Genomic DNA, 24,241 nt, shown 5'->3' on the forward strand with positions numbered 1-24,241 from the left:
CATGGAAAGTGGAACAATGAATTGATGTTTTTCTTTTTCCCTAAAATAACAATTTAAAGGAAAAATAAGCCTTGGCTGGGTAGCTCAGTTAAGGGATCATCCAGAAACACCAAGGGTGTAGGTTCAGTCTTTGGTCAGGGCACATACAGGAACAGATTGATGTTTTCCTCTCTCTCTCTCTCTCTCTCTCTCTCTCTCTCTCTCTCTCTCTCTCTCAAACCAATAGATACATTTTTTAAATTTAGAAAAATGTTTTATTCCTTGTGCTGTGCTGATTATCCTCCCTCTCCAGCTGGGGGGGGGGGGTCAAACAGGAATCGGAATAGGAGTTAGGGAGAAACTGCTATCCTTAATGGAACTTGGATATGAAAAAACGGTGATTGCTTCCAGAAAAGCCCGGTGCAAGGAAAAGTTCAGTAGGGGAAAGACATGGGAGTGTGCTTGGCAGTCCTGTGGATCCGTCTCTTGCTTCAACAGTGTGTAGACAGAGCAGACCCAGTGATGCCCCTTCCAGCTTTCCAGTACCCTCCAACCTCTACCATCACAACCTTAGAGTCATCTCAGTGATCCTCAGCCTTTGGGAGTAGCTAACACCTTTTTTTTTTTACCTTATCTTACTATTATCGAGCAACCATGAGCTCCTGGGTTCATCAGAATAATTTCACCAAAGTGCAGGCCACCATCAATCACCTGGTGAACTAGTACCTGCAGGCCTCCTACACCTCTTTGGGCTTCTGTTTTGTCCCAAGGATGTGACTGTGCAGTATGAGGGCCGCTTCTCGAATTGGCTAAGGAGAAGCACAAGGGCACCAAGCATATATGATATATATATTTTTTAATGTATATACTTATTTGGTTGATTTTAGAAACATTTATTGTTCCACACATTTATGCATTCATTGATTAATTCTTGAATGTGTCCTGATTGGGAATTGAACCCACAACCTTTACACATCAGAAAGATGTTCCAACTAACTGACCCACCCAGTTAGGGCTCCTCTTTTATTTTATTTTTAATTATTATTTTATTTTAATTTTTCTTTTATTTATTCATTTTAGAGAGGAGAGAGAGAGGGAGAGAGACAGAGGGGGGGGGAGGAGCTGGAAGCATCAACTCCCATATGTGCCTTGACCAGGCAAGCCCAGGGTTTCGAACCGGCGACCTCAGCATTTCCAGGTCGATGCTTTATCCACTGCGCCACCACAGGTCAGGCTTATTATTTTATTTTAATTCAGGCAACTCTATAGATTTTAGAGAGAGTGGAAGTGGGGGGAACATTGATTTGTTGTTCCACTTATTTATACATTCATTGATTACTTCTGTGTGCCCTAAAGATTGAAACTGCAACCTTGCATGTTGGGACCGCACTCTTTAACCAACTGAGCTACCCAGCCAGGGCACAACAAGCATCTTTTGGGGGGCTGTTGTATTTTTCTGAAGTTGGAAATGGGGAGGCAGTCAGACAGACTCCCGCATGTGCCCTACCGGAACCCACCTGGCATACCCACCAGGGAGGCGATGCTTTGCCCATCTGGGGTGTCGCTCTGTTGCAACCATAGCCATTCTAGCACCTAAGGCAGAGGCCATAGAGCCATCCTTAGTGCTCGGGCCAACTTTGCTCCAATGGAGCCTTGGCTGCGGGAGGGGAAGAGAGAGACAGAGAGGAAGGAGTGGGGGGTGGAGAAGCAGATGGGCACTTCTGTGTGCCCTGGCCGGGAATTGAACCCAGAACTCCTGCATGCCAGGCCGACGCTCTACCACTGAGCCAACCGACCAGGGCCACAACAAACATCTCTTAAAGATTCAAAACAAGCCTGACCTGTGGTGGCAACAGTGGATAAAGTGTCAACCTGGATTGCTGAGGTCACCTGTTCAAAACCCTGGCTTGCCTGGTCAAGGCACATATGGGAGTTGATGCTTCCTTCTCTCTCTCTCTCTCTCTCTCTCTCTCTCTCCCTCCCTCCCTCCCTCCCTCCCCTCTAAATAAATTTTTTTTTAAATAGATGGAAAACAAGTGAGGCAAATGCATACTCTCCTACAACATGCAGAAGCCTTACAAAGATGAGTAGGGTAAAACTTAGGATGCTATGATTGTGCAGAAGAACCTGAACATTCATGCATTCATTGGTCAGCTCCTATATGTGCCCTTACCGGGGATCAAACCAACAACATTGTTAGCCCCAGCTGGTTGGCTCAGTGGTAGAGCGTCGGCCCAGCATGTGGAAGTCCTGGGTTCTATTCCCAGCCAGGGCACACAGGAGAAGAAGCACCCATCTGCTTCTCCACCTTTCCCCTCTCCTTCCTCTCTGTCTGTCTCTCTTCCCCTCCTGCAGCCAAGACTCCATTGGAGCAAAGTTGTCCCGGGCGCTGAGGATGGCTCCATGGCCTCTATGGTTGCAGTTACATGGACCCAGATGGGCAGAGCATCGCCCCCTGGTGGGCATGCCCAGTGGATCTCGGTTTAACTGCCTCCCTACTTCTCACTTGAGAAAAATACCAAAAAAAACCACCTGACCTGTGGTGGCGCAGTGGGATAAAGTGTTGACCTGGAACACTGAGGTTGCCGGTTCAAAACCCTGGGCTTGCCTGGTCAAGGCACATATGGGAATTGATGCTTCCTGCTCCTCCTCTCTCTCTCTCTCTCTCTCCCCCTCTCTCTAAAAGTCAATAAATAAAATATTTTTTAAAAATTAAAAAAAAACAAAAACCAACAACCTTGTCATATTGGTACAACAGTCTAACCAATCAAGCTACTGGCCAGGTCAGCGCCCCATTTCTTCTTGGAGAACCATGTAGATCAACGATTCTCGACCTGTGGGTCGCGACCCCAGCGGGGTCGCCTAAAGCCATTGGAAAATACATAATGCATATCAGGTATTTACATTCCGAATCATAACTGTAGCAAAATTACAGTTATGAAGTAGCCACCAAAATTATTTTTTGGTTTGGGGTCACCGCAACATGAGGAACTGTATTGCGGGGTCACAGCATTAGAAAGGTTAAGAACCACTGATGTAGATGAAGTGACATTCATCGAGGAGGTAGACAACCACCAGATTAGCCACTGCAGGTAGCTGGCCCCTAGGCTGGGTTGGGCAAGTATGTCTTGAGGCTCACTCTCAAACATGACTTTAGAGCCATGGGACCTTTGTGAGACACACACCCCCCCCACCGCCCCATCACCCCTGTGTCAGGCTTTTGCCTGAGCCCTTCCCTGCAGCCATTAGGCAATCTTTTAACCACCCTGGAGCTTTCTCCCATGTGTTGGACCAAGTGGAAACAAAGCTCTTTTGCAGAAGAAAAAAAGTAAAAGACAGTTTTCTGGCAGAATGCTCATAAAGGCAGACTGCCTACTCTACCATGTCGTCCAGTAATGGAGAAAGGCACTAACTGGGGTTACATCTATATACTCAGCCAAAACAAGAATGAACAAGAAGAACCCAGGCTGGATAGATTGATTGAATAGAACATCGTTCCAATGTGCCAAGTTGCTTGTTCAGTTGGCACATATAGGAACAAATTGATGTTTCTCTCTCCCTCTCTCTCTCAAATATTAGTAAAAGAAGAATGAACAAGATGACACCTGCCAGAGGCTATTAAAAGACCAATAATGGAGTATTACATGGGTCCCTCTAGTTGAGGGGGCAAATGTTTGTTATCCTTTATTAATATAGCCAGAGAATCCAAGGTATAGTATTGTATTAGAGACTTGCCCATCTCATATAATGAGGTGGAGCAGACTTTGTGACATTTTTCAATCCAGGGCCACCACCCAAGGGTGACCAAGCCTTCCACACCCATTCTGCAGACCTGCCCGGGCCTGTAGTTGCTGCCCAGGAAGCTAAGGCTCCTTCCCAAACAAACAATACTGTGTAGACCGCACACCTTTCCTCTCTACCTCTGGCTTTCTGTTCCTCCTCGCCGTTTGCCCTGCTCTCTGTCCTGTCTTAGGCAGGTCTTGGCTTGGTGACAAGGAAAGGATCCTATCTCATGGCCTCCCATTCAGGGGAGCCAGGGCTCCTGCCCTGTGGGTCCTGTGACATGGTTTTCCGCTCCTGGGCCCTGTTGGCCACTCACACTCAGCGCTTCTGTATTGGCCGTTTGACCCGAAGGGTGACACTTGGAATACAGCCTTCAAAAGCCACAGAACCACAAGGCTCCACAGTAAGGGCCTCTTCCATGGCAACGGGTGGGTATTTAGGCCACCCTGACCCTCAGGATTCCTCATACCACACACACTGTGTCCAGGTTGTGTCACAAGAACAACAAGGCTTTCCAGACCAGGAGGCGAGCAAATCGGCTCTAAGGAGACTAACTGAGGAGGTATTACGGGCTCGAAACTGAGCATCCTCCCCAAACCTATATAGATCACGCATGGGTCAGAGTACTCCTACACGGAGATCGCGGGTTACTGTTATCTCTAGGTGCAGGGGCTGCGGCTGTACCTGCAGGAAATGCAACCCTGGGTAACAGTTATTCCCAGAGGGTCAGCGGTGCCAAGGGAACGTTCAGAGGCTCCGACCCAGGGCCCCACCTCCGAGACTGCTAGGAGCCCTGGCGAGCGGCTGCGGGTGCTGCGCCGGACTCATGCAAGGCGCCTGGTGGAGACGGAGGCACAGAGTCGGGCCCTGGAACTATGTGGCGAAGGTAAGGGAAACGGGAGGGTATGAAGGGGAAAGAGGGGAACTAGGGACTCGCCACTTGGTCTGAGGTTGCTCGAATCCATTCTCACTTGATCCCTTACTCAGAACTGAACCGGCGCCTCCAAGGTTTGGCCCGGACCCGGGGCGGTATATCACGCCTATTGGTTCTGGAGCGGGAGCTTCGAGAACTCCGGGCCGAGGCTGGGAGAACAAGGGGAGCTCTAGAGGTGTTAGGAACCCGCATTCAGCAGCTACAGTCAGAGCCACGGTGAGACCCCGGAGAGCGGGATCCCGGAGCCCCGCAGCGCCCGCCGGCGCGTAGGACCGGGGTTGTGATAGCCCGGGAGGGGCGGGCCGCTGAAAGGCGGTGTGTGAGTTCGGGAAGGGACGAATGGGCAGGAGGCCGCAGATGTGACAGCGTCTCCGCGTGGGTCTCCCCGCCGACTCCAGAACCGGGCTGAACTTGCGAGAGGCCGACCTCGGTTATCCGGTACTACAGTCCAACCCAGGGACTCTGGCTGCTGAGATCGGGTGAGGTGCGGGGATCGGGGTCAGGCACGCGGCCAAGCTCCAACCAGTCCTGAGAAGAGGCTGTTTGTTGCCTTCTTGTCCTCCACTGCCTAGGGCCCTGCGTGAAGCCTACATTCGAGGTGGAGGCCGGGACCCCGGCGTCCTGGGTCGGATATGGCAGTTGCAAATGGAGGCGTCGTCTCTGGAGTTTCAGCGGTCGCGGACACGCAGAGGTGAACAGGAGGGGCCAGCCAGGAGGGCCTCTTGGAAGCGGTGGTTGTAGTCTTGGAAGGAGAAAAGGGCTGTGAGGGAGGGCATAATTGGAATGGGAGCCACCTTAGCAAAAGACCCAAAGTCTTTGACTAGAATGTTAGCTAACAAGTCCACCCTGTCCGAAGTCAGAGCCGACCAAGCTGGACAGCAGATGTCAAAGGTAACAGGTCAGACTTGTTCATCACAGGAAGGCAGGTAGAGTCTACATTCTGGGAGCTTCTAGCTGTGGAAACCGAAAACCGGCACCTGGAGGCTGAAATCATGGCTTTGCAGATGCAGAGGGGTGCAGGCTTGGCACCCTGGGGTCAGTGAACACCTCAACCCCACTCCACCTAGCCCTCCCCAGAAGGTTGGACTTAAAGGGAGGGGTTAGAGCAGTGGTTCTCAACCTTTCTAATGCTGTGACCCCGCAATACAGTTCCTCATGTTGCGGTGACCCCAAACCAAAAAATAATTTTGGTGGCTACTTCATAACTGTAATTTTGCTACAGTTATGATTCAGAATGTAAATACCTGATATGCATTATGTATTTTCCGATGGCTTTAGGCAACCCCACTGGGGTTGCGATCCACAGGTCGAGAACTGCTGCGTTAGAGAGACCATGCACAAGGAATGACACTGGTGTTTGTGCCCTGTGTGTGTCCATATGCATCTCCAGGTGTCCCTGTGTGGCGGTTTGACTCAGGGCAGGGAGGGGTATCTTGGCCCAGTTACTTGCTGTGTCCTGCTCAGAGATGCCCTATGCTTTCTCTGAACCTAGGGTCCAGGGAGCTACAATTTGTGGTCAATCCCAGCCTAAGCCTGAGAAGGAGAGAAGATCCACCACGTCTCCCACCGCCAGTGGCTCCCCCACTGCCACCACTTCCACACTCCACAAGCAACCTATTCTTGAGTGGCACAGAAAAAACTGTGAGGACCCAGGGGCTGGGGTGAGGGCAGCTCTACTCTGTGTAGTTTACAGAGCATAGCTACCTAGGAAGCTTTCTAAAGGACAAAACTCTTTCCCATGGCTGCAGGTTCCCAGAGCCATGACCAGGAACCTGGGCCTGGATCCACACTTTGTCCTGCCCACAACTGATGTTCTGGGCCCTGCACCCTACGACCCCGGGTGAGACCTGCTTCCTTTGATATCCTCTCTGACTTGCTCACCACTGCTGATTAAGATCCAACTAGGTGCCTGACCAGGCAGTGGCGCAGTGGATAGAGGTCAGCCTGGGATGCTAAGGACCAAGGTTCAAAACCCTGAGGTTGACAGCTTGAGTGTGGGATCATAGACATGAGTCCATGGTCACTGGCCTGAAGTCCAAGGTCGCTGGCTTGAGCCCAAGGCCTCTGACTTGAGCAAGGAGTTACTGGCTCAGCTACAGCCCCCTGGTCAAGGCACATATGAGAAAGCAATCACTGAACAGTTAAGGTGCCACAACTATTGAGTTGATGCTTCTCCTCTCTCTCCTGTGTGTCTGTTAGTCTGATCCTTTCTCTTGGGGTAGGGGTAGGAGATCCAACTGTTGGGGAACTGACTGGGGGTTGGGGAAAGTGGTGAGAGGAGAGAATTTGGAGGTTCACTGAGAACTGTGTTCCCAGGGCTGGCCTGGTCATTTTCTATGACTTCCTGCGGGGCCTTGAGGCTTCTTGGATTTGGGTGCAACTAATGACTGGCTTGGCCCGAGATGGACAGGATACAGGTGGGACCACAGCTTTGCCGCCAGCCCTTTGTTTGCCTCCTCCTCCAGCTCCTGGGCCCATAGGTAACTGTGCCATCCTTGCCAGCAGACAGCCTGTACCCAGGTCAGTAGGTGGGAATTATGACTTTGGTGACTCTTGCCATAAGTTTTCTCATCTGTATACGTGGCCACTGGCTCTCAGGGTCAATTTCTATTAAAGGACTAGAGCCAGTTCTGGTTTCTGACATCTTTTTCATTGCTTTAGACTACCACCCTCACCATCGGTATCCTTGATCTGTGAACTACAAGCCTGGCAGGGGCTGGCAGGGGCTAGGGCACCACAACCAAAGGCCTGGGCTTCATTGGTACTCTTTGACCGGGATCAGAGGGCACTAAGTGGCCGTTGGCGTCTCCCACTTCGGGCCCTTCCTCTGGACCCCAGCCTTAGCCTTGGGCAGCTGAATGGAATTCCCCAGGTGAGTGTGGAAAATGGGGACCAGGTCAAGTGGAAGGTACAGATACAGTATCATTTCATCTCCCCAGGTAGGTCAGGCTGAGCTCTTCCTGCGGCTGGTGAATGCAAGAGATGCAATTGTCCAGACACTGGCAGAGGTCAATCCAGCAAGTGCCCATGAGTACCAGTACCCATCTCCGGTGAGGGCTCAACTAGAGCTAGGGATACCAAAGGAGTACCTGATGTGGTAAAAGACAGCCTTTTTTGACCACTATATACCAAGCCACTACCAAATGCTTTCTGTGGATTGTGACCCTCACACATCCTTTAGTACTATGTAAACAGATAATAAAACCAGAACACAGTGGGGCTAACGTGGTTCACAGTAAGAGATTCTAAGGTAGTCCAGTCTAACTCCAGAACCCGTGCTGTTAACCTCTGCATAAATATTCTGCTCAAGATGTACCTTCTCCCTGTTCCACAGGTGTCTAGTTCATCTTCGGTGGAAGCCAGCTCCCTTGCCCCAACAGCTGGCTTTGTTCATCCCCCTCCTCCTGCAGAAGAGCCCCTTGGCAGCAGTCAAGGGTAGAGATGAGGGTTTGGGCCTGCACCAGCTTTGACTTACCTTTACTGGCTTTGACTCCAGAAGAATGTGGTATGAATACCTTAACATGTACAGGACAAGAGCCTAGACCAGGGGTCCCCAAACTTCGGCCCGCAGGCCACATGCGGCTCCCTGAGGCCATTTATCCGGCCCTCGCAGCACTTCCGGAAGGGGCACCTCTTTCATTGGTGGTCAGTGAGAGGAGCATAGTTCCCATTGAAATACTGGTCAGTTTGTTGATTTAAATTTACTTGTTCTTTATTTTAAATATTGTATTTGTTCACGTTTTGTTTTTTACTTTAAAATAAGATATGTGCAGTGTGCATAGGGATTTGTTCATAGTTTTTTTTTATAGTCCGGCCCTCCAACGGTCTGAGGGACAGTGAACTGGCCCCGTGTAAAAAGTTTGGAGACCCCTGGCCTAGATTGAGGCCTGTTCCCAGATCTGCAACTTTGTTACTGTTCTGATGGAGGGTCTAGAAGCAAAAAGTAGTCGAGCACCAAATATGAGCTCCAACCACAGGTTTACCACCTTCTGCAAGTATTTGACCTTTCACACCTGTTCCCTTTTTTTTTCGTTTCCCTTTTGTAAATTAAGTGGATTAAGCAGGTTAGGTATTTGCATTGTCACCCTGCATACAAGTTCTCTGAAACATTACCAAGGGGCACGGCTAAAAGAACTTGATAAACTCATGGCCACTTTTCTAATAGTCAGTTTTATCACATTTCATTCAAATCCAAGTTTTCCCAGGACATCCCCTTCCAGGTTCTCAAGGTCTCCATAAATAGGAAGTTCTTGTAGCCTTATATACTTACATATTCAAGGGCAGGGCCCCAATAATCCAAATATTTCTCCAAAGTAGAAGTATATGTCACATTTGAAATCTAGCACTGGCCTCAGACCCATGTCAACCGAGGCTCCAAGTCCTGGGAGTAAAGTGTTGATTATGTTGGCCTGCCTCCCCACACCACCCCAATCCTTAGGACTTGCAATAAAGTGCAATCTCAGCTAAGCAGTCAGGCCCCAACATTTACTTTTATTACTGAAAAATGGGGTTTACCTGGAGATCAGAACTCTTCCTTTAACAGTGGGTGTTCGAACAGCATGCTGTAACCTGTCTGCTCCATGCAGTCAGATAGCACTGTGGGTGTCAAATTACTACATTAAATCTCCTCAGGTGATATAGGTTAGGTCCTGTTTACAACCTGGAGCCAACCCATGCCCTGTGCATAGCAGGTTCTTTTTTTTTTTTTTTTAGAGAGGAGAGACAGAGAGGAGAGAGAGACAGGGGAGGAGCTGGAAGCATCAACTCCCATATGTGCCTTGACCAGACAAGCCCAGGGTTTCGAACCGGCGACCTCAGCATTTCCAGGTCTACGCTTTATCCACTGCACCACCACAGGTCAGGCCCATAACAGGTTCTTAAACTCAGGGTCAGGTCAGAGGCAGCTCAGCCAGTCTCACAGTAGCCCTGTGCCTTGAATATCAGTGAGCACCCAAATGTAATAATAGCATTAGTACAGATCCCTGAGCACTAGGACCCTTAGACTGGACAGAGTTCCCTGGGCCAGTTCCTGCTTTCTTTCTTTTTTTTTTTAATATTTTTTCAGACTTTATTTATTCATTTGAGAAAGAGAGAGAGAAGGGGGGAGAAGGAGGAAGCATCAACTCCCATATGTGCCTTGACCAGGCAAGCCCAGGGTTTCGAACCGGCGACCTCAGCATACCAGGTCAATGCACTTTATCCACTGCGCCACCACAAGTCAGGCCCTACTTTCTTTTTGAGAGAGAGAAGCATCAACTCCTTCATTGCTCCACTTCTTGTCGAGCACTGATTGATTCTTCTTCATGCCCTGACTGATCAGACTGTCAACCTCAATGTTGCAGGTCACCATCAGTCAGGCTAGTTTCTGCCTTTCAACCACACATCCCACACTGAAATGCTCCAAGAGCCCCAGCATCCCACTTTTAAGATCTTTTAAACACAAATCCAGTCCAGGAGCTTTTATTATTTTTTTTAACCATCTTTATTTGAGAAGTCAAAATTGAAGATGGGTTAACAATCCCAAATACTGATATATTTCAAACTTTCTGTACAGAAAATAATATAACTCAACCAGCCAGCCTCCCCAGATTCTTCCAACCACACCCAAAGTATCAATTACAGTCCCCTTATCCACTTTCACACCAGAAAGCTCAGTTCTCTACAATCAGCACACCAGCTTTGCTCAAGGATCAAGCTCCCCCAAGTTTTCTTCAGTTTATTCCCCCAGGATTATGGCCCTACTTGGAGTAGAGAAATAAATACAGGTACCACCCTAAGGCCTGGCTTAAAGGCTGTTATCACTTCCCAGAATCCATCACACAGTATCAGCACCAAAGAGCAAGATCTTCACCAAGTCTTGTTTTTGTAGCCCCCATCAGGGACAATGCCACTGAAAGTTTGCAAGACAGCTTGTTCAGTCAAGTATTTAAAATGGAAAAAAATATAGCACCATTGGGCCAGCAGCCAGTTGATTTGATCACTTCCACATTAAATAGACAGGTATCTGGATTAGAACTTTCAACAGAGATCAATACAGAAAAGGGGGGGGTACCTTTGGCCACTATATAAAACTGGAGTGCTCCAAAGCACAGATTCAGCCATTATTTAAGAAAAAAACATCAAAGCCTCAACCTTTGCATACAATCTTTATTGAAGTTATACAAAAAGAATCCCCCAAAAGTGAAAAAATACATTATATACAAAAACGCTTTCCCTTGGGAGGAAAACTCTGTTCCCTCTTAACATGCAGTGCTTTCAACTGTAGCTCCAGCCTCCACTGTCCCCTCCACAGCTGCCCGGCTTTCAGCCTCATTCTCAGCCTGGAAGATAAACAGGGAGCCTGGGCATAAGTGACCCTTGTTTGAGCCATTTTCTTATACAATAAGTAGGCCTCAGTCAGGAGAAGTAAACAGGTCCCCTAAACCTCACTTTGTTCCCTACACTAACAGGGCAATGACCAAAGTATAAAGCCAATTTCTTAAATACTCTCTAATAGGACTAGCAGAGCCAACGTTCATACATTACATGGAAAGGAACAAGCAGAAGTGCCAATTAAGTGTCTTCTCATACATCCATTAGAGTGGGGCCTGCAGTATATACACTGCTCACAAAAATGAGAGGATCAGGGGCCTGACCTGTGGTGGTGCAGTGGGATAAAGCGTCAACCTGGAACACTGAGGTTGCTGGTTCGAGACCTTGGGCTTGCCTGGTCAAGGCACATATGGGAGTTGATGCTTCCTGCTCCTCCCCCTTCTCTTTCTCTCTCTTTCCCCTCTCTCTAAAAATCAATAAATAAAATATTTTAAAAAAATGAGAGGATCAGGGAACGTGCAGATACTCTAGTACTTTCCGCCTTTTATATAGTGCATTTTCGCCAATGAAATAAAATAACTGTTAGTTTTGCATCTAATTTGCATAACCAAACAACTTTCTTTGACCTGTCAGTTTGCTTTTCTGATGTTAATAATAATAATAAAATCTGTCATCCCATTAAAAAAAAAGTTTATCATTTCATATTCATTTTGAAATATCGCCTAATTTTTGTGAGCAGTATATATAGCTTCCATTGGTCAGTGAGACATCCTATATTCTACACCAAACTGTTTCCTGAATAACCTCGTTTTTATGAGGGTTACACTCAAGCAATCCAAACAGGCTCAAGATGGAAAACATGCACTTGGGAGAACTGGTTTCCCCAGGCCCTGAGAACAAGGGGAAATGAGGAAAGAGTCCAAGCCCTCCTTTAACTGCCCACCTCCTCCTCCATGTTTTCTGAAACTTCATTTCCACTGGAGACTGCATTTCCACTGCCTCCATTCACCTCTGGCTCTTGTTTGGCTTTCTTTGCATCATCTTTCCGGGGGCTCTCTTCCTCTGGTTTCCTCTAAAGATATAATTATGAAGTCTTCACAAATGCACTTCATGTTTACAAAAAGACAACTGTAAAACACTTTCTTAACATCCCTCTCTCTCCGGAGCGTTAAGATCCAGAATAGGGTTCATAGCTCCTAGAGTCTTTTCCCAAGCCACGGGCGCGATGCCAATGAGCACTCTGCAGAATAAACTAGTCTGTCCCAGCATACCAATTCTACTGGAAGTGTGGCTGGGGGTGATGAGTAATATGAACAGTAAACAAAACACAAGTTTGAAGTCTTACTGTACGTTTGAATCAGGAAATAAAGCAGAGTTCAGACTCCCACAAGAGAAAACTATTGCAACCAAAGACAAAGGGAAGACTCACAGGAGTTTATTAGAACACCTGCTAGCTTCCCAAGGCAGGCCTATCTGATCCCCCCCTTCCTCAGTAGCTTTCCTGATATCCCTTGGGCTAGGCGAGTTTTTGCTTCAAAAGGTATGCAATTAAAAACTAGTCTACTTGCAAATCCTCACCATCTTTGCACCAAATACCATTCCTTGTGTATTTGAAGAAAAGAAAAAAAAGGAAGAAAGAATGACTACATGTAGATTTACCTTCTTTCTGACAAGGTGGGAAATGTCAGTCACACAATTTGATGAGGAAGCACCATCTGTTGACTTTCTACTGGCAATCTGGCAAAGAGGAAGCCTATGTTAGCAATGTACAGCTAAATATGAGACAAAAAAAGTAAGGACTAATGATAAGTGACTAAAAACAAATTAAAAAAATATCTGAATACTCACCATGGAGACTGAAGAGCCTCCTCCACTAGGAGTGAAGCCTGACGTAGAGCTCTCTACCTGTGAAAGATGACAAACCCCAGTGGGCCCCAGGATAGAATCCACCAGGTCCACCCATTGTCCTACAACAGGATCCCACCATCCAAGAAATGGATTAAGACCTCAAATACTAGTGGCCTTCATACAGCAGCAACATCATCTACCCCCTCTACCTATACGTGCTCAATACCTGCCAGCCCACCCAGGGCATAGGAAGAGTATAGGTATTAAACTGTACCTTCCATATCCTATCACCACCTGCACAGCCTATCATCATACCCTGATAGCCTAGTAACCAAAGGCAGACCCAGGTGATCTGGGGTTAAAAGCCTTCAATACACCCCACTAATCTATACAGAAGAGTTCTCAGACATGGAAATAGTTTACAATTGTTAAACAAATACTATTTGTCTTACACCACTAGACATATCTTAACATACAGGTATTATTTCATCCTCATTTTACAGATGAGACAACTCTAAGGCAATGAAAAGTTAAATATGCCTGTGGTCACATATAGAAATAGCAAAAGTAGAAGTCAAACCCTCAGTTGAATAACAAATGAGTTCTCATGTTCCCCTGACCTCCAAAATCTCTGGAAACCAGTGATAACTAAGATTCCTAGCAAACAAAACACTAATACCATGCAGCCTTCAATGATATTGAACATGCTATTATCAAAACTTTTTAAAGCAAACCAACCAGAGTTGCTTTCAGAGCCAATTCAGCTACATTCCCACTACGCTGGGACTCCTTTGCATCTTCTATCTTCTCTCTAATTTCAGGTAATAGTTCCTTCAGCTCCTCAATTTCTTTCTCATATTCAATAGGTGATCCTTCAGCTTCCTTCATCTGCTCATTTAGTACAGCTACAAAGAACAAGCTGAAGTGATCAGTAAATTATCACAAAAGAATCCACTTTAACTTGTCAATTGTAGGATCCATCAAGATCATTGTGAAACAGCTGATGCTCACTCACCCATTCTCTTCTCAATGACTTCAATAGATTTGCTGAACTGTGCCACTGCCTCATCATACTGAGAGTTGTACCCAAAGGCCAAGCCCAGCTGGTAGTGGGTCTCTGCAAGGAGACGGTCATGGGCTTCCAGGTACTGCTCTTGCAGGTTTAGGCAAGCTTGGAACTCCTCCACAGCTTGGACATAATTCTCTAATTAAGAGAAAGAACAGCAAGCAAATGAACAGCATTTAATATTGTAGCACTTCTGCCTGACCTGTGGTGGCACAGTGGGATAAAGCATCGACACCTGGAACACTGAGGTTGCTGGTTTGAAATCTTGAGCTTGCCTGGTCAAGGCACATATGGGAGTTGATGCTTCCTGCTCCTCCCCTTCTCTCTGTCTCTCTCTTTCTCTCTCACTCCTCTCTCTCTAAAAATCAATAAATAAAATATTAAAAAAAAAAATATATTGTAGCACTTCTAAAGTTTAGACCATTCTGGGAGAATGCTCCCCAATTTCCATTTCATCTTTATAGTATAGCTCCATTAGCCATGATTATTAAAAATATCAAGCCTGAGCAGGCGGTGGTGCAGTAGAAAGAGCGTCAGCCTGGGATGTTGACAACCCAGGTTTGAAACCCCAAGGTCTCTGGCTTAACAGTGGGATCATAAACATGACCCCATGGTTCCTGGCGTGAGCCCCCCCCCCCCAGTCAAGGCACATATGAGAAAGCAATCTATGAACAACTAAGGTGCCTCAACTACGAGTTGACGCTTCTCATTTCTCTCCCTTCCTGTCTGTCCCTCTCTCTGGTACGTGCAAAACATAATTAAAAAAATAAAAATTAAAAATATCAAAATTACTTTAAAGCCTGTCAAGAGTATTTTAGAAGAAACTATTCACTGTTCTAGGGACTAGAGAACCAAACCTACTGTCTCTTTAAAGCCAACTGCCCATAATATATGAGCAAGCTTGAGTTTAAGGAATCCAAAAAAGACCAGGTGGATGGGGGGACATTACAGACAGAATAAAATGGAAAATGTATTACCAGATTCAACACTAACTTCTCCAAGTTTAAGATGTGCTTGTGCAGCATAAAGCTGAGCTTCTTTAGTTTCTTGCCTAAAAGAAGGAAAAATGATCAGAAACTTTAATAGCATTTGTCTAATCCTAACTGGTTTCTAGTTTCAACCACCAAGCTCCCAACCGGAGCCTAGAAGTACCAAGTTTTACCTTTTAAAAATGATCTTTGCTAAATCCAGCATATCCCAGGCAAGCTCTAGATTCCCAATCTCCTCCTCTTCATTTTCTTGAAGAGACTAAAGTATAACCAAATCATTGGTATTAGGCAGAAGTACAAGACAGGTATCTTTTTTTTTTTTTTTAACAGAGAGAGGGATAGATAGGGACAGAGAGAAACAGAAAGAGATGAGAAGCATCATCATTAGTTTTTCATTCCAATACCTAGTTGTTCATTGATTGCTTTCTCATATGTGCCTTGACTGCGGGCCTTCAGCAGACCGAGTAACCCCTTGCTCAAGCCAGCGACCTTGGGTTCAAGCTGGTGAACTTTTGCTCAAACCAGATGAGCCTGCGCTCAAGCTGGCAACCTCGAGGTCTCGAACCTGGGTCTTCCACATCCCAATCCAATGCTCTATCCACTGCGCCACCGCCTGTACCGGCAAGACAGGCATCTTTAAACTACAAACCTAAATATATAATTTAGTATGGCTTAAAAAAAAAGAAAAAAGAAAAAAGAAAAGAGGGAAGATTCAAAATCCAGACTTTCTCCTTAAAACCTACAGAACAGTCCCTACAAAGTTTCTGCTTTCTGCCTGACCAGTGTGGTGTCACAGTGGACTGAGTGTCAATCTGGGATGCTGAGGGCTGGGTAGAAGCCCTGAGTTCACTGGCCTGAGCACAGGATTATCAACATGATCCCAAGGTCACTGGCTCAGCTAGAGGCACGTATGAGAAAGCCAAGAATGAACAACTAAAATGTCACAACTATAAGCTGATGCTTCTCATCTCTCTCCTCCGCTAAAAACAAATGAATAAACAAACAAACAAAACCCCCACACTACAGCCTGACCAGGCAGTAGCACAGTGGATAGATAGCCTGGGATGCTGAAGACCCAGATTCAAAATCCTGAGGTTGCCAGCTTGAGCGTGGGATCATATATTTGACCCCATGTTGCTGGCTTGGCTAAAGACTCTGTCAAGGCACATATGAGAAAGCAATCAGCCCTGGCCATAATGGCTCCACGGTGAGCGTCAGCCTGGTGTGGAAATGTTTCGGTTCGATTCCTGGTCAGGGCACACAGGAGAAGCACCCACCTGCTTCTCCACCCCTTCCCCTCTCCCTTCTCTCATGACTTCCCATAGCCATAGCTCAGCTGGAGCAAGTTGGCCTTGGGCACTGAGGATGGCTTCATGGCCTTGCCTCAGATGCTAAAGCTAGGTCGGTTGCCAAGCAACAGAGCAGTGGCTCCAGATGGGCACAGCATCACCCTGTAGGGGGTCTGCCAAGTGAATCCTGATGGGGGCACATGTGGGAATCTCTGCTTCCTGTTTCTCACTTAAAAGAAAAAAAGGAAGGAAAAAAAGAAAGGAACAAAGTGCCACAATGAAGAATTGATGCTTCTCATTTTTCTCCTCCATGATCCAATCCTGGTAAAAAAAGTTTCTTTTTCAGTGACAGTTAACAGTGAGATGTTGGTCTCTGTTCTCATAGAGAGGACCCCCTAGGATCAAATGGACCTGTCTATTCTAAGAATGAATAAAGGTTTCCCAATCCCTAACCAACAAACAGCTACCTATAATAATCACACCAGTATAAAATATTAAACCACAGTCCTACAATAAGAAAGTAACGACACTGGACAAATAATAATTTACCTTGTTTTCAAGAACCGAATCATTTGGTGTTTCTTCATTCTTGTCATTTTCTTTATCATCTTCTTCTGAGCCCTCAGTTTCTGCAAGCAAAAATTCCTGAGTATTGAGAATACTAAGGTATCTTCTGACTAGTCAGAGCTTCCAATAAACATCTGTGAAATAACCTATATTCTCTGAGGTAGGACAGGTCAGGTGCTAAGCCAAATCAGCCAACAATTAAACTACATATAAATAAGGCCTGTGATTACAGCCTAATTCAAGTCTAATCTATAATTAGATTGCATAATCTTGTAGTATCTATGGTTCAGACCTCCAACAATCAAAGGCTGAGTATTTCTCTTCTAAAAGTCAATCTGGATCATTCAGATGAAGACAGATTAGCTACTGACTCTTATTCACAGGCTAAAATCTCCGATCTACTCAGCCAGAAGCAATTGGAAGCATTCTCAGCCAGTGTTCCTGGCATCTTTAAGCTACTTGTTAGATAATACTAATAGGCTGAGAAAATACCAAAAGTTAATCGCTCCAGTCCATTCAGAACAAGTGCAGGACAGACTAGCTCTCCCATAATAGAACTACAGAGAGAAAAGCATAGCCCTAACCAACTCTCACCAATGAGCATGTCACAGACTCCAGCCAGCTCTAGCATGTACAGAATTTGAGAAGAATTACAAACCAGTTATTTTACTCCAGCAACATGTTAAAATCTGAAGTCATAATGACATCATATTTTATCATTTTGACCTACACAAGTTAACTTCCTATACACAACAGACTGCTCTACACATCACATAAAGTTCAGAATGTCACATCATTAAAATGGGCTTTGGGGGGCACAAACAATTCATAAATTGTGTATAATGTGTGTACCTCTTAACATCTTTCACTTTTAACACCAGCAAAAGGGCTCAAATATTGTCTCTTTAAAAACCTACTATAGGCCCTGGCCGGTTGGCTCAGTGTAGAGCGTTGGCCTAGCGTAAAGGAGTCCTGGATTCGATTCCCAGCCAGGACACACAAGGAGAGGCGCCCATCTGCTTCTCCACCCCACTTCTCTCCTTCCTCTCTGTCTCTCTCTTTCCTTCCCGCAGCCAAGGCTCCATTGGAGCAAAGTTGGCCTGGGTGCTGGGGATGGCTCTGTGGCCTCTGCCTCAGGCGCTAGAATGGCTCTGGATGCAATAGAGCGATGCCCCAGGTGGGCAGAGCATCGCCCCCTGGTGGGCGTATTGGGTGGATCCCGGTTGGGCGCATGCGGGAGACTGTCTATCCCCGTCTCCAGCTTCAAAAAATACAAAAGAAAAAAAAAAAAGAAGAAAAAAAAAAAAGGCTTTAGAACCATGATGTCAGGTCACAGGACTTTTATCTGTCTAGCATTACTGTTGCAGTAAGAGATAGGCACATAACTTTACTATTTGTTACATTATCAATTAGTAGGACAAAGCAAAAGCCCTCCTAAGAGCCAGTTACAAGTTACAAACTAATTAATGTTGATAGCCAACAAAACCTGTTTTATCAAGTGGCTTGCTTTTCTCCTCTTGACAATATAATTTAGTACCATATTTTCCCATGTTCTTCTGAAAAATTTGGAATCTAAAAACTGGGTGCGTCTTATACAGTGGCTGTAAATTTCTTACTTGCATTTCCCTCTTTTTTGACAGTTATGAGCCATATAAATTTTACGATGAATAAAACTTGAGTTCATAACTTCATGTAATTTCGGGCCCCAAAATTTTGCTGCGTCTTATACATGGGAAAGTACAGTACTTCTGTAATACAAATACCCACCATGCAACACCATTATCTCTCCAGACCCAAATTTCCAGGTAGTTCTCTCATATTAATCTAGATGCACTCATCTTTTATCAACTTGAAAATAAAGCCTGTCTTCCAGTGGATTATGTAACAACAGGTGAAACAGATCTATGTATTCTCCTAACAGACTTAAGAAACTACTGTATATTCTCAATCTGCAGGAAAAACTTAACAAAATGTTTATTCTATACTGTTCTTAAATGATGTTATCTGTTCCTATTCATACCAGGTTAGAAGGTGACATCTAATTTTGCATAACATATCTAATTATTTGGAGTTTTACATCAAAATTTTAAATTAAAACTATTCTAACAATGTGAGAAAAATACTGACATTTTTTCCCCCTTGAACAATTTATACTACCTTCATGGAATGATGGAGAAAGAAGCTCGGTTACTAAGAAAGATTACTTTAAGAGAACACTTTCCAACCTGGTAAAACCTGTACCCAGGTATTAATGAAAATGCCCTATGTCCATCAGCTGTTAAAATATTTTCCAAGCTTCTTTGAAAATAGAATCTTGTGGTATGCCCATTATCATTCCTTCAGAGAAAAGGAACACACTATTTTGCACTACTTCTTTGATCTGGTAACCAAAGGCAAACTGCTGATTCTCCAGGATAAAGGTTACCATTACAAATTGACAAGTATACTCCATCTGAGCATGACCACGCTTTATGCTTCCAATATTAAACTTCTCCTTACTTACCAGTCATACCTAGCATTACAATAGAAAACCACCATGCCAGTCCTCCTTATTAGGGACATGAACAGCCCAAGAGGTGGTAGGAAATGAGGTTTTAAGAGAAAACCACAAGATTTCTACAGACTAGTATTGCCAGAGTTTCCTAAGAAGAGGTTGGTTAGCCTGACCTGTGGTGGCACAGTGGATAAAAGTGTCAATCTGGAACAGTGTGGTAGCCCATTCAAAACCCTGGGCTTAAAAACAAACAAACAAACAAAAAACCCTGGGCTTGCTCAGTCGAGGCACATATGGGAGTTGATAATTCCTGCTGCTCCTCCCTCCCTCCCTCCTCTCTCTCCTATCCAAAATGAATAAATAAAATCTTAAAGAGGTGAGTTAAGCGAGAGGATAAAAGTTGTCTTCTTCAGTGTGAGGTTGCTTGGGAAGAATATATTCAAATGAGATCTAGGGTTAAATTTGATCGAGTACAATGACTTCCTATTTGACTCTAAACAATAATGTAACCATAAGCGTTAATTTCCTCATCATTATTACTGGAGTAATAATACTCACCATATTTCCCCATGTACAAGATGCACTCTTTCGAAAAATTTGGGGTCTAAAAACTGGGTGTGTCTAAAAACTGGGTGTGTCTAATACAGTGGTTGTGGCATTTCAAATGCCATATATGAAACTGAAGGCAAGACAATAATATATGGACAGTGATTTGTCATCAGACACAGATGAGGACAAGCTAATGGAGTTTCAACAGTGATGAGTTGTATGAATTTTTTGATGAACAAAACTTGAGTTCAGTAACTTTCAGGAATACATTTCCCCCCAAAATTTCAGTCCCCAAAATTAAGGTATCTCATACATGGGGAAAATATGGTATTACATAGCATTATTTTAGAATAAAAAAGTATGTAATTGTGAGAGTTCTAACAATGAAGGTTACTTGTGATTAAAGTGAATAGTTTTTGAACTAGAAAAATAGGTCATTTCTACCTAACCATATTATTCAAAGTCCAAGTTAAGAAAATCAGACGAGCTTTTTACTGTCCTTTCTCACAACCATTAAAGATTAAGACATGGGAGCTTTGCCTGATCAGGTAGTGATGCAGTGGATAGAGCGTCAGACTGGGATGCGGAGGACCCAGGTTCGAGACCCTGAAGTTGACAGCTTAAGCGTGGCTTCATCTGGTTTGAGCAAAGCTCACCAGCTTGGACCCAAGGTCGCTGGCTCGAGCAAGGGTTTCTCGGTCTGCTGAAGGCCCACGGTCAAGGCACATATGAGAAAGCAATCAATGAACAACTAAGATATAGCAACGAAAAACTGATGCTTGATGCTTCTCATTTCTCTCCGTTTCTGTCTGTCTGTCCCTATCTATCCCTCTCTCTGACTCTCTCTGTCTCTGTAAAAAGAAAAAAAGACATGGGAGTTTTGCCTGGTCAGGTGATGGCACAGTAGATAAAGCATCAACCTGGAATGCTGAAGATCCAGGTTTGAAACCCTAACATCACCGTCTTTAGCGTGGCATCATAGACATGACTCCATGGTCACTGGCTTGGCTGTAGTCCCCCGCCATTGTCAGGGCATGTACAAGAAAGCCATCAATGAACAACTAAAGGGTCCCAACTATGAGTTGATGTTTCTCACCTCTCTCCCTTCCTGTCTGTCCCTCTTTTATTCTCCCTCCATCTCTAAAATAGACATGGGAATTTTTCAAAACTAAGGAATTCAGTTCTGTGCTTTGCCCACAAAGATCTTCTAAAGCCCATAAACAGCCCAATCGTGCTACCATATAGCCAAATTCAATTCTGATCACCATGCCTATGCTGGCTGGAGTGCAGGGACCTGCACAAAGGTAGAAGTTTATGAACACTTCTAATAGTGTTTAGTTTCAAAATCTAAAACTTAAGCAAACTCTTATAGTAGTCTGACAATTATATGAATTATTTGGTATATACCTGTGGTTATAAATGCCAACGTTAGATGACCTTTACAGATAGTAGAATCCGTAAACGATAGTACAACTCAATTCAGACGTGCGAATTATTTAATTACTAATTAGAGCCTTATACAGCTTGATTAAATTGAATCAAAAGTAGACTATGTAATACTATACAGAAAAAGCATCCACACTTTGTTTTCAGTAACAAAAATTTCAGTTTGGCAGCCACAAAGCAAGCATGAAATGAGGGGAGAAAGCAGCAAAGGGCTAATTAAGATTTTTGTTATTCTTTGGAGGAGGCTAATTTAACTAATGTGAATAAGCCTCAAAGAAACTTCCTGAAGACTAAAATTAAAGAGAGTCACCAGAATTCTTTCACTCTGGTTATACAGCCTTCAAGAGTTAGTTAGCTACGTTTATTTCAATGTCATGCCTGCTTGAGTGTACCAGTTCAGTGGATTCTACTGCTCCCATCCTGCTTCCTACAGCAGAGAAAAGGAACCATGTGAACAATAAGTAAAACAATCCAGAGGCATGCAAGTGAACATCCATTCAGCATTCTCTGCCAGCCTAGCCCACTAGTTCCCTATCCACCTTACCCTCATCCACTTTTATTGGCTAGTATGGTACAAGTTACTAATAGCTAGCCAAGAATCAGAAATCAGAGGCCTATTTTGCAGTTAGTAAAAGCGTTAGTTTATAAGCCAGCTAAAGACTTGCTTTTGATTTAACTTGCTCAACTTATCACATCCTCCTTAAACTATCCCCCATTTTCATTTAGCCTTTCCTAATCCAAAGGCAGACGGAAAATCCTGAATGGAAGGCTGACTTTTACCCATGATTAGTGAGTCAAATCCAGAATGTAGTCCACCCACTGCAGCTCTTGCATATCCCGGTTACCTTCACCCTCTTTCATCTGGTCTTCTCTCTCTTGTGTTTCTTCATTAGCAGCTATCTTAACTTTGTCTTCAGGGGATTTCTCAGTAGGCCCCTGGGCTACCTTGGTCTCAAACCCATCTCCAGCTGCCCCAGACTCTTCTACAGACAGCTTACTTTCCTGCTGGTCAGGAACCACCTTGGCCCTGACTTCTATTCCCGAGCCATCTTTTCTTTCTGTCAATCCTTCTGCATTTGTCTCTGGTTCAAGAGGAGTCTTGTCCCCTGCAGCTGTCAGCCCATTCACTGCACCATCCTTACGGAGAACTGTGTCATGCCCAGGCTTCTCAGAAAGTTGCGATCCATCTTCTGCAGCCTCTGTTGTCACCTCTGGTGACTCTTCAGCAAGAGGCATTTGTTGCCCCACCTGCTGCTCAAGAACAGCTTTTCCTGGGTCATTCTCAGAGGCAGCTACCTCCTCCTTTGGCTCATCCCCACCCACATCCACTGGCTTGCCTGTTGAATCTATAAGCTCTGCTTCTACCTCCACTGCAGTACCCTGCCTTTCTAGAGTCACAGTGGGCTTTTCTTCTGAAGCTTCTTTTGGCTTCTCCTCTATGGGCACAATTACTTTTCCCTGCTTCTCTAGACCTTCTTTTTCTATGTACTCTTCTTGGATGTCAGTTGCAGAAACTGATTTTCCTTCCCCAGCATCTGATACCTCAATTTCTGGATTCCCAGAAGTGACTTCCCCTTCCATCAGTCCTTCTGGTGCTGCTGCTCCTTCTGCCTCTTCAGTGGTTTCAGTTAAGTGATCTGGAGTTGGTTCAATTTTTTCCTGTGGTTCCTCTGCAGGCTCACTTATATCCATATCTTCTCTTCCACCCTTCTCCATTTCTGTCTCCTGTTCTTTATCAATTTCAGGCTTTATCACAGACTTGTCTTCTGGGTTTTTTGCTTCTTCTTTTTCTCCCATGGCGTCATAAACCTGTTCTCTCAACTCTTCCCTTGCTTCCTCTACATGGTTAAAGAACATGAAGCATAAACATGTCTTCGAGTTTAATGATAAAGGCATAAATGGAAACTAACAATACATTCCTTTAAACCCTCAAACAGCCTGGCCTAAGATTTAACAGGTGGCCTACAAATGATCTGCCCCCTTGAGAAAAGCAAAGGGAGAGTCCCATCTAGCAGAGCAACATATTGCGAAAGAAACGCAAGCTCCTTAAATTAGATATTGTTTTACTTAAGCACTCTGATTATCAGTTCGGTGGAGATGCCAAGATTTATATACTCTAAATATTACAGACCTCCATCTGATAATGTAAATCTCTAGAAGCCAATCTCAGCTTAGAAATTAACATTAATTTCTCATACACTAAAAATGTAAATATGGCTCTGAAAGCACAGCTATTAAAATAACTGAGGTGCACAGATTTGAAAAAATTAACTTATCCTCTTACAATAGCCTGCAGTAAATAATCAGCTACCTCCACTGCAGTCCACCAGATGCAGGCTACCACCCAAGCATCTTACATACCATCCAGGATAGGGAGAGCCTTACTTTTTGTCATTGTACACAAGAAAAAATACGTCGCATCTCTAGAATGCCACATGCAACTCCACATACCATCTATGTTATCATTATTTTCTACCAGAGATTCCTCTTCTGTTTTTTCTCCTTCCTCCTCTTCCACATGCACACCTTCCAGAGCATTTCCCAACACACCATTCTCCATTCTAGGAGAACAAAAGAAAAAAGTACCTAAGGTATGATGGCTAGAATCTAACAATTTTTAAAAGACAAAAATTGTAGTTCTATATTATATTCTGCTCACAAAAATTAGGGAATGTTTCAAAATAAATATGAAACAATAAATAAAGCATTTGATTTTTTTATTAATCAAAAACATCAGAAAAGCAAACAAGTCAAAGCAAGTTGTTCAATTATGCCAACTTTTATTTCTTTCTTCTTTTTTTTAGAGAGAGTCAGAGAGAGGGATAGATAGGGACAGACAAGAACAGAGAGAGATGAGAAGCATCAATCATTAGTTTTTCGTTGCGACACCTTAGTTGTTCATTGATTGCTTTCTCACACGTGCCTTGACTGCGGGCCTTCAGCAGACCAAGTAAACCCTTGCTCAAGCCAGAGACCTTGGGTCCA

At 44.7% G+C, this 24,241-nt stretch overlaps 2 protein-coding genes across 6 annotated transcripts in view; one reads left to right on the forward strand and one right to left on the reverse strand.

Annotated features, from left to right (window-relative positions):
• Positions 1 to 3,907: 3,907 nt before the first annotated feature.
• CCDC17 (coiled-coil domain containing 17) lies at positions 3,908 to 9,127 on the forward strand. Of its 4 annotated transcripts, XM_066269331.1 has the most exons (13): positions 3,908 to 4,165; positions 4,250 to 4,324; positions 4,426 to 4,648; positions 4,750 to 4,912; positions 5,095 to 5,175; positions 5,269 to 5,387; positions 5,615 to 5,731; positions 6,189 to 6,337; positions 6,445 to 6,536; positions 7,013 to 7,216; positions 7,358 to 7,568; positions 7,636 to 7,746; positions 8,031 to 9,127. In XM_066269331.1, the coding sequence occupies exons 1-13, from the start codon at positions 3,992 to 3,994 to the stop codon at positions 8,133 to 8,135; spliced, it is 1,824 nt and encodes a 607-aa protein (XP_066125428.1). In that variant the 5' UTR covers positions 3,908 to 3,991; the 3' UTR covers positions 8,136 to 9,127. The 4 variants fall into 4 exon arrangements, with proteins under 4 accessions (XP_066125428.1, XP_066125427.1, XP_066125430.1 ...); XM_066269330.1 differs by having other exon boundaries at positions 3,908 to 4,324; XM_066269333.1 differs by lacking the exon at positions 5,615 to 5,731.
• A 789-nt stretch (positions 9,128 to 9,916) lies between these two features.
• The window catches only part of NASP (nuclear autoantigenic sperm protein), a 37,104-nt gene continuing 22,779 nt past the window's right edge, over positions 9,917 to 24,241 (reverse strand). The window contains exons 5-15 of one of the 2 annotated variants that reach the window (XM_066269307.1): positions 23,708 to 23,817; positions 22,102 to 23,094; positions 16,750 to 16,829; positions 15,085 to 15,170; positions 14,900 to 14,973; positions 13,872 to 14,060; positions 13,595 to 13,761; positions 12,857 to 12,913; positions 12,668 to 12,745; positions 11,952 to 12,080; positions 9,917 to 11,016 (exon numbers count right to left, since the gene is read on the reverse strand). In XM_066269307.1, the coding sequence (XP_066125404.1) occupies positions 10,936 to 11,016; positions 11,952 to 12,080; positions 12,668 to 12,745; positions 12,857 to 12,913; positions 13,595 to 13,761; positions 13,872 to 14,060; positions 14,900 to 14,973; positions 15,085 to 15,170; positions 16,750 to 16,829; positions 22,102 to 23,094; positions 23,708 to 23,817 (2,044 nt within the window). In that variant the 3' untranslated portion in view covers positions 9,917 to 10,935. The remainder of the gene's footprint in view (positions 11,017 to 11,951; positions 12,081 to 12,667; positions 12,746 to 12,856; positions 12,914 to 13,594; positions 13,762 to 13,871; positions 14,061 to 14,899; positions 14,974 to 15,084; positions 15,171 to 16,749; positions 16,830 to 22,101; positions 23,095 to 23,707; positions 23,818 to 24,241) is intronic. The other variant, XM_066269306.1, reaches the window with a different exon arrangement.

This window comes from Saccopteryx bilineata, chromosome 3 (genome assembly GCF_036850765.1).
Source record: "Saccopteryx bilineata isolate mSacBil1 chromosome 3, mSacBil1_pri_phased_curated, whole genome shotgun sequence".
In the NCBI taxonomy this organism is placed as follows: Eukaryota; Metazoa; Chordata; class Mammalia; order Chiroptera; family Emballonuridae; genus Saccopteryx; species Saccopteryx bilineata.

Coding starts and splice junctions, on each gene's coding strand:
- CCDC17 (XM_066269330.1), top strand. CDS start 3,992: ATGGCCTCCCATTCAGGGGAGCCAGGGCTCCTGCCCTGTGGGTCCTGT. Junction 4,913..5,094: donor CAGCTACAGTCAGAGCCACG/GTGAGACCCCGG, acceptor CGCCGACTCCAG/AACCGGGCTGAACTTGCGAG. Junction 5,176..5,268: donor ACTCTGGCTGCTGAGATCGG/GTGAGGTGCGGG, acceptor TCCACTGCCTAG/GGCCCTGCGTGAAGCCTACA.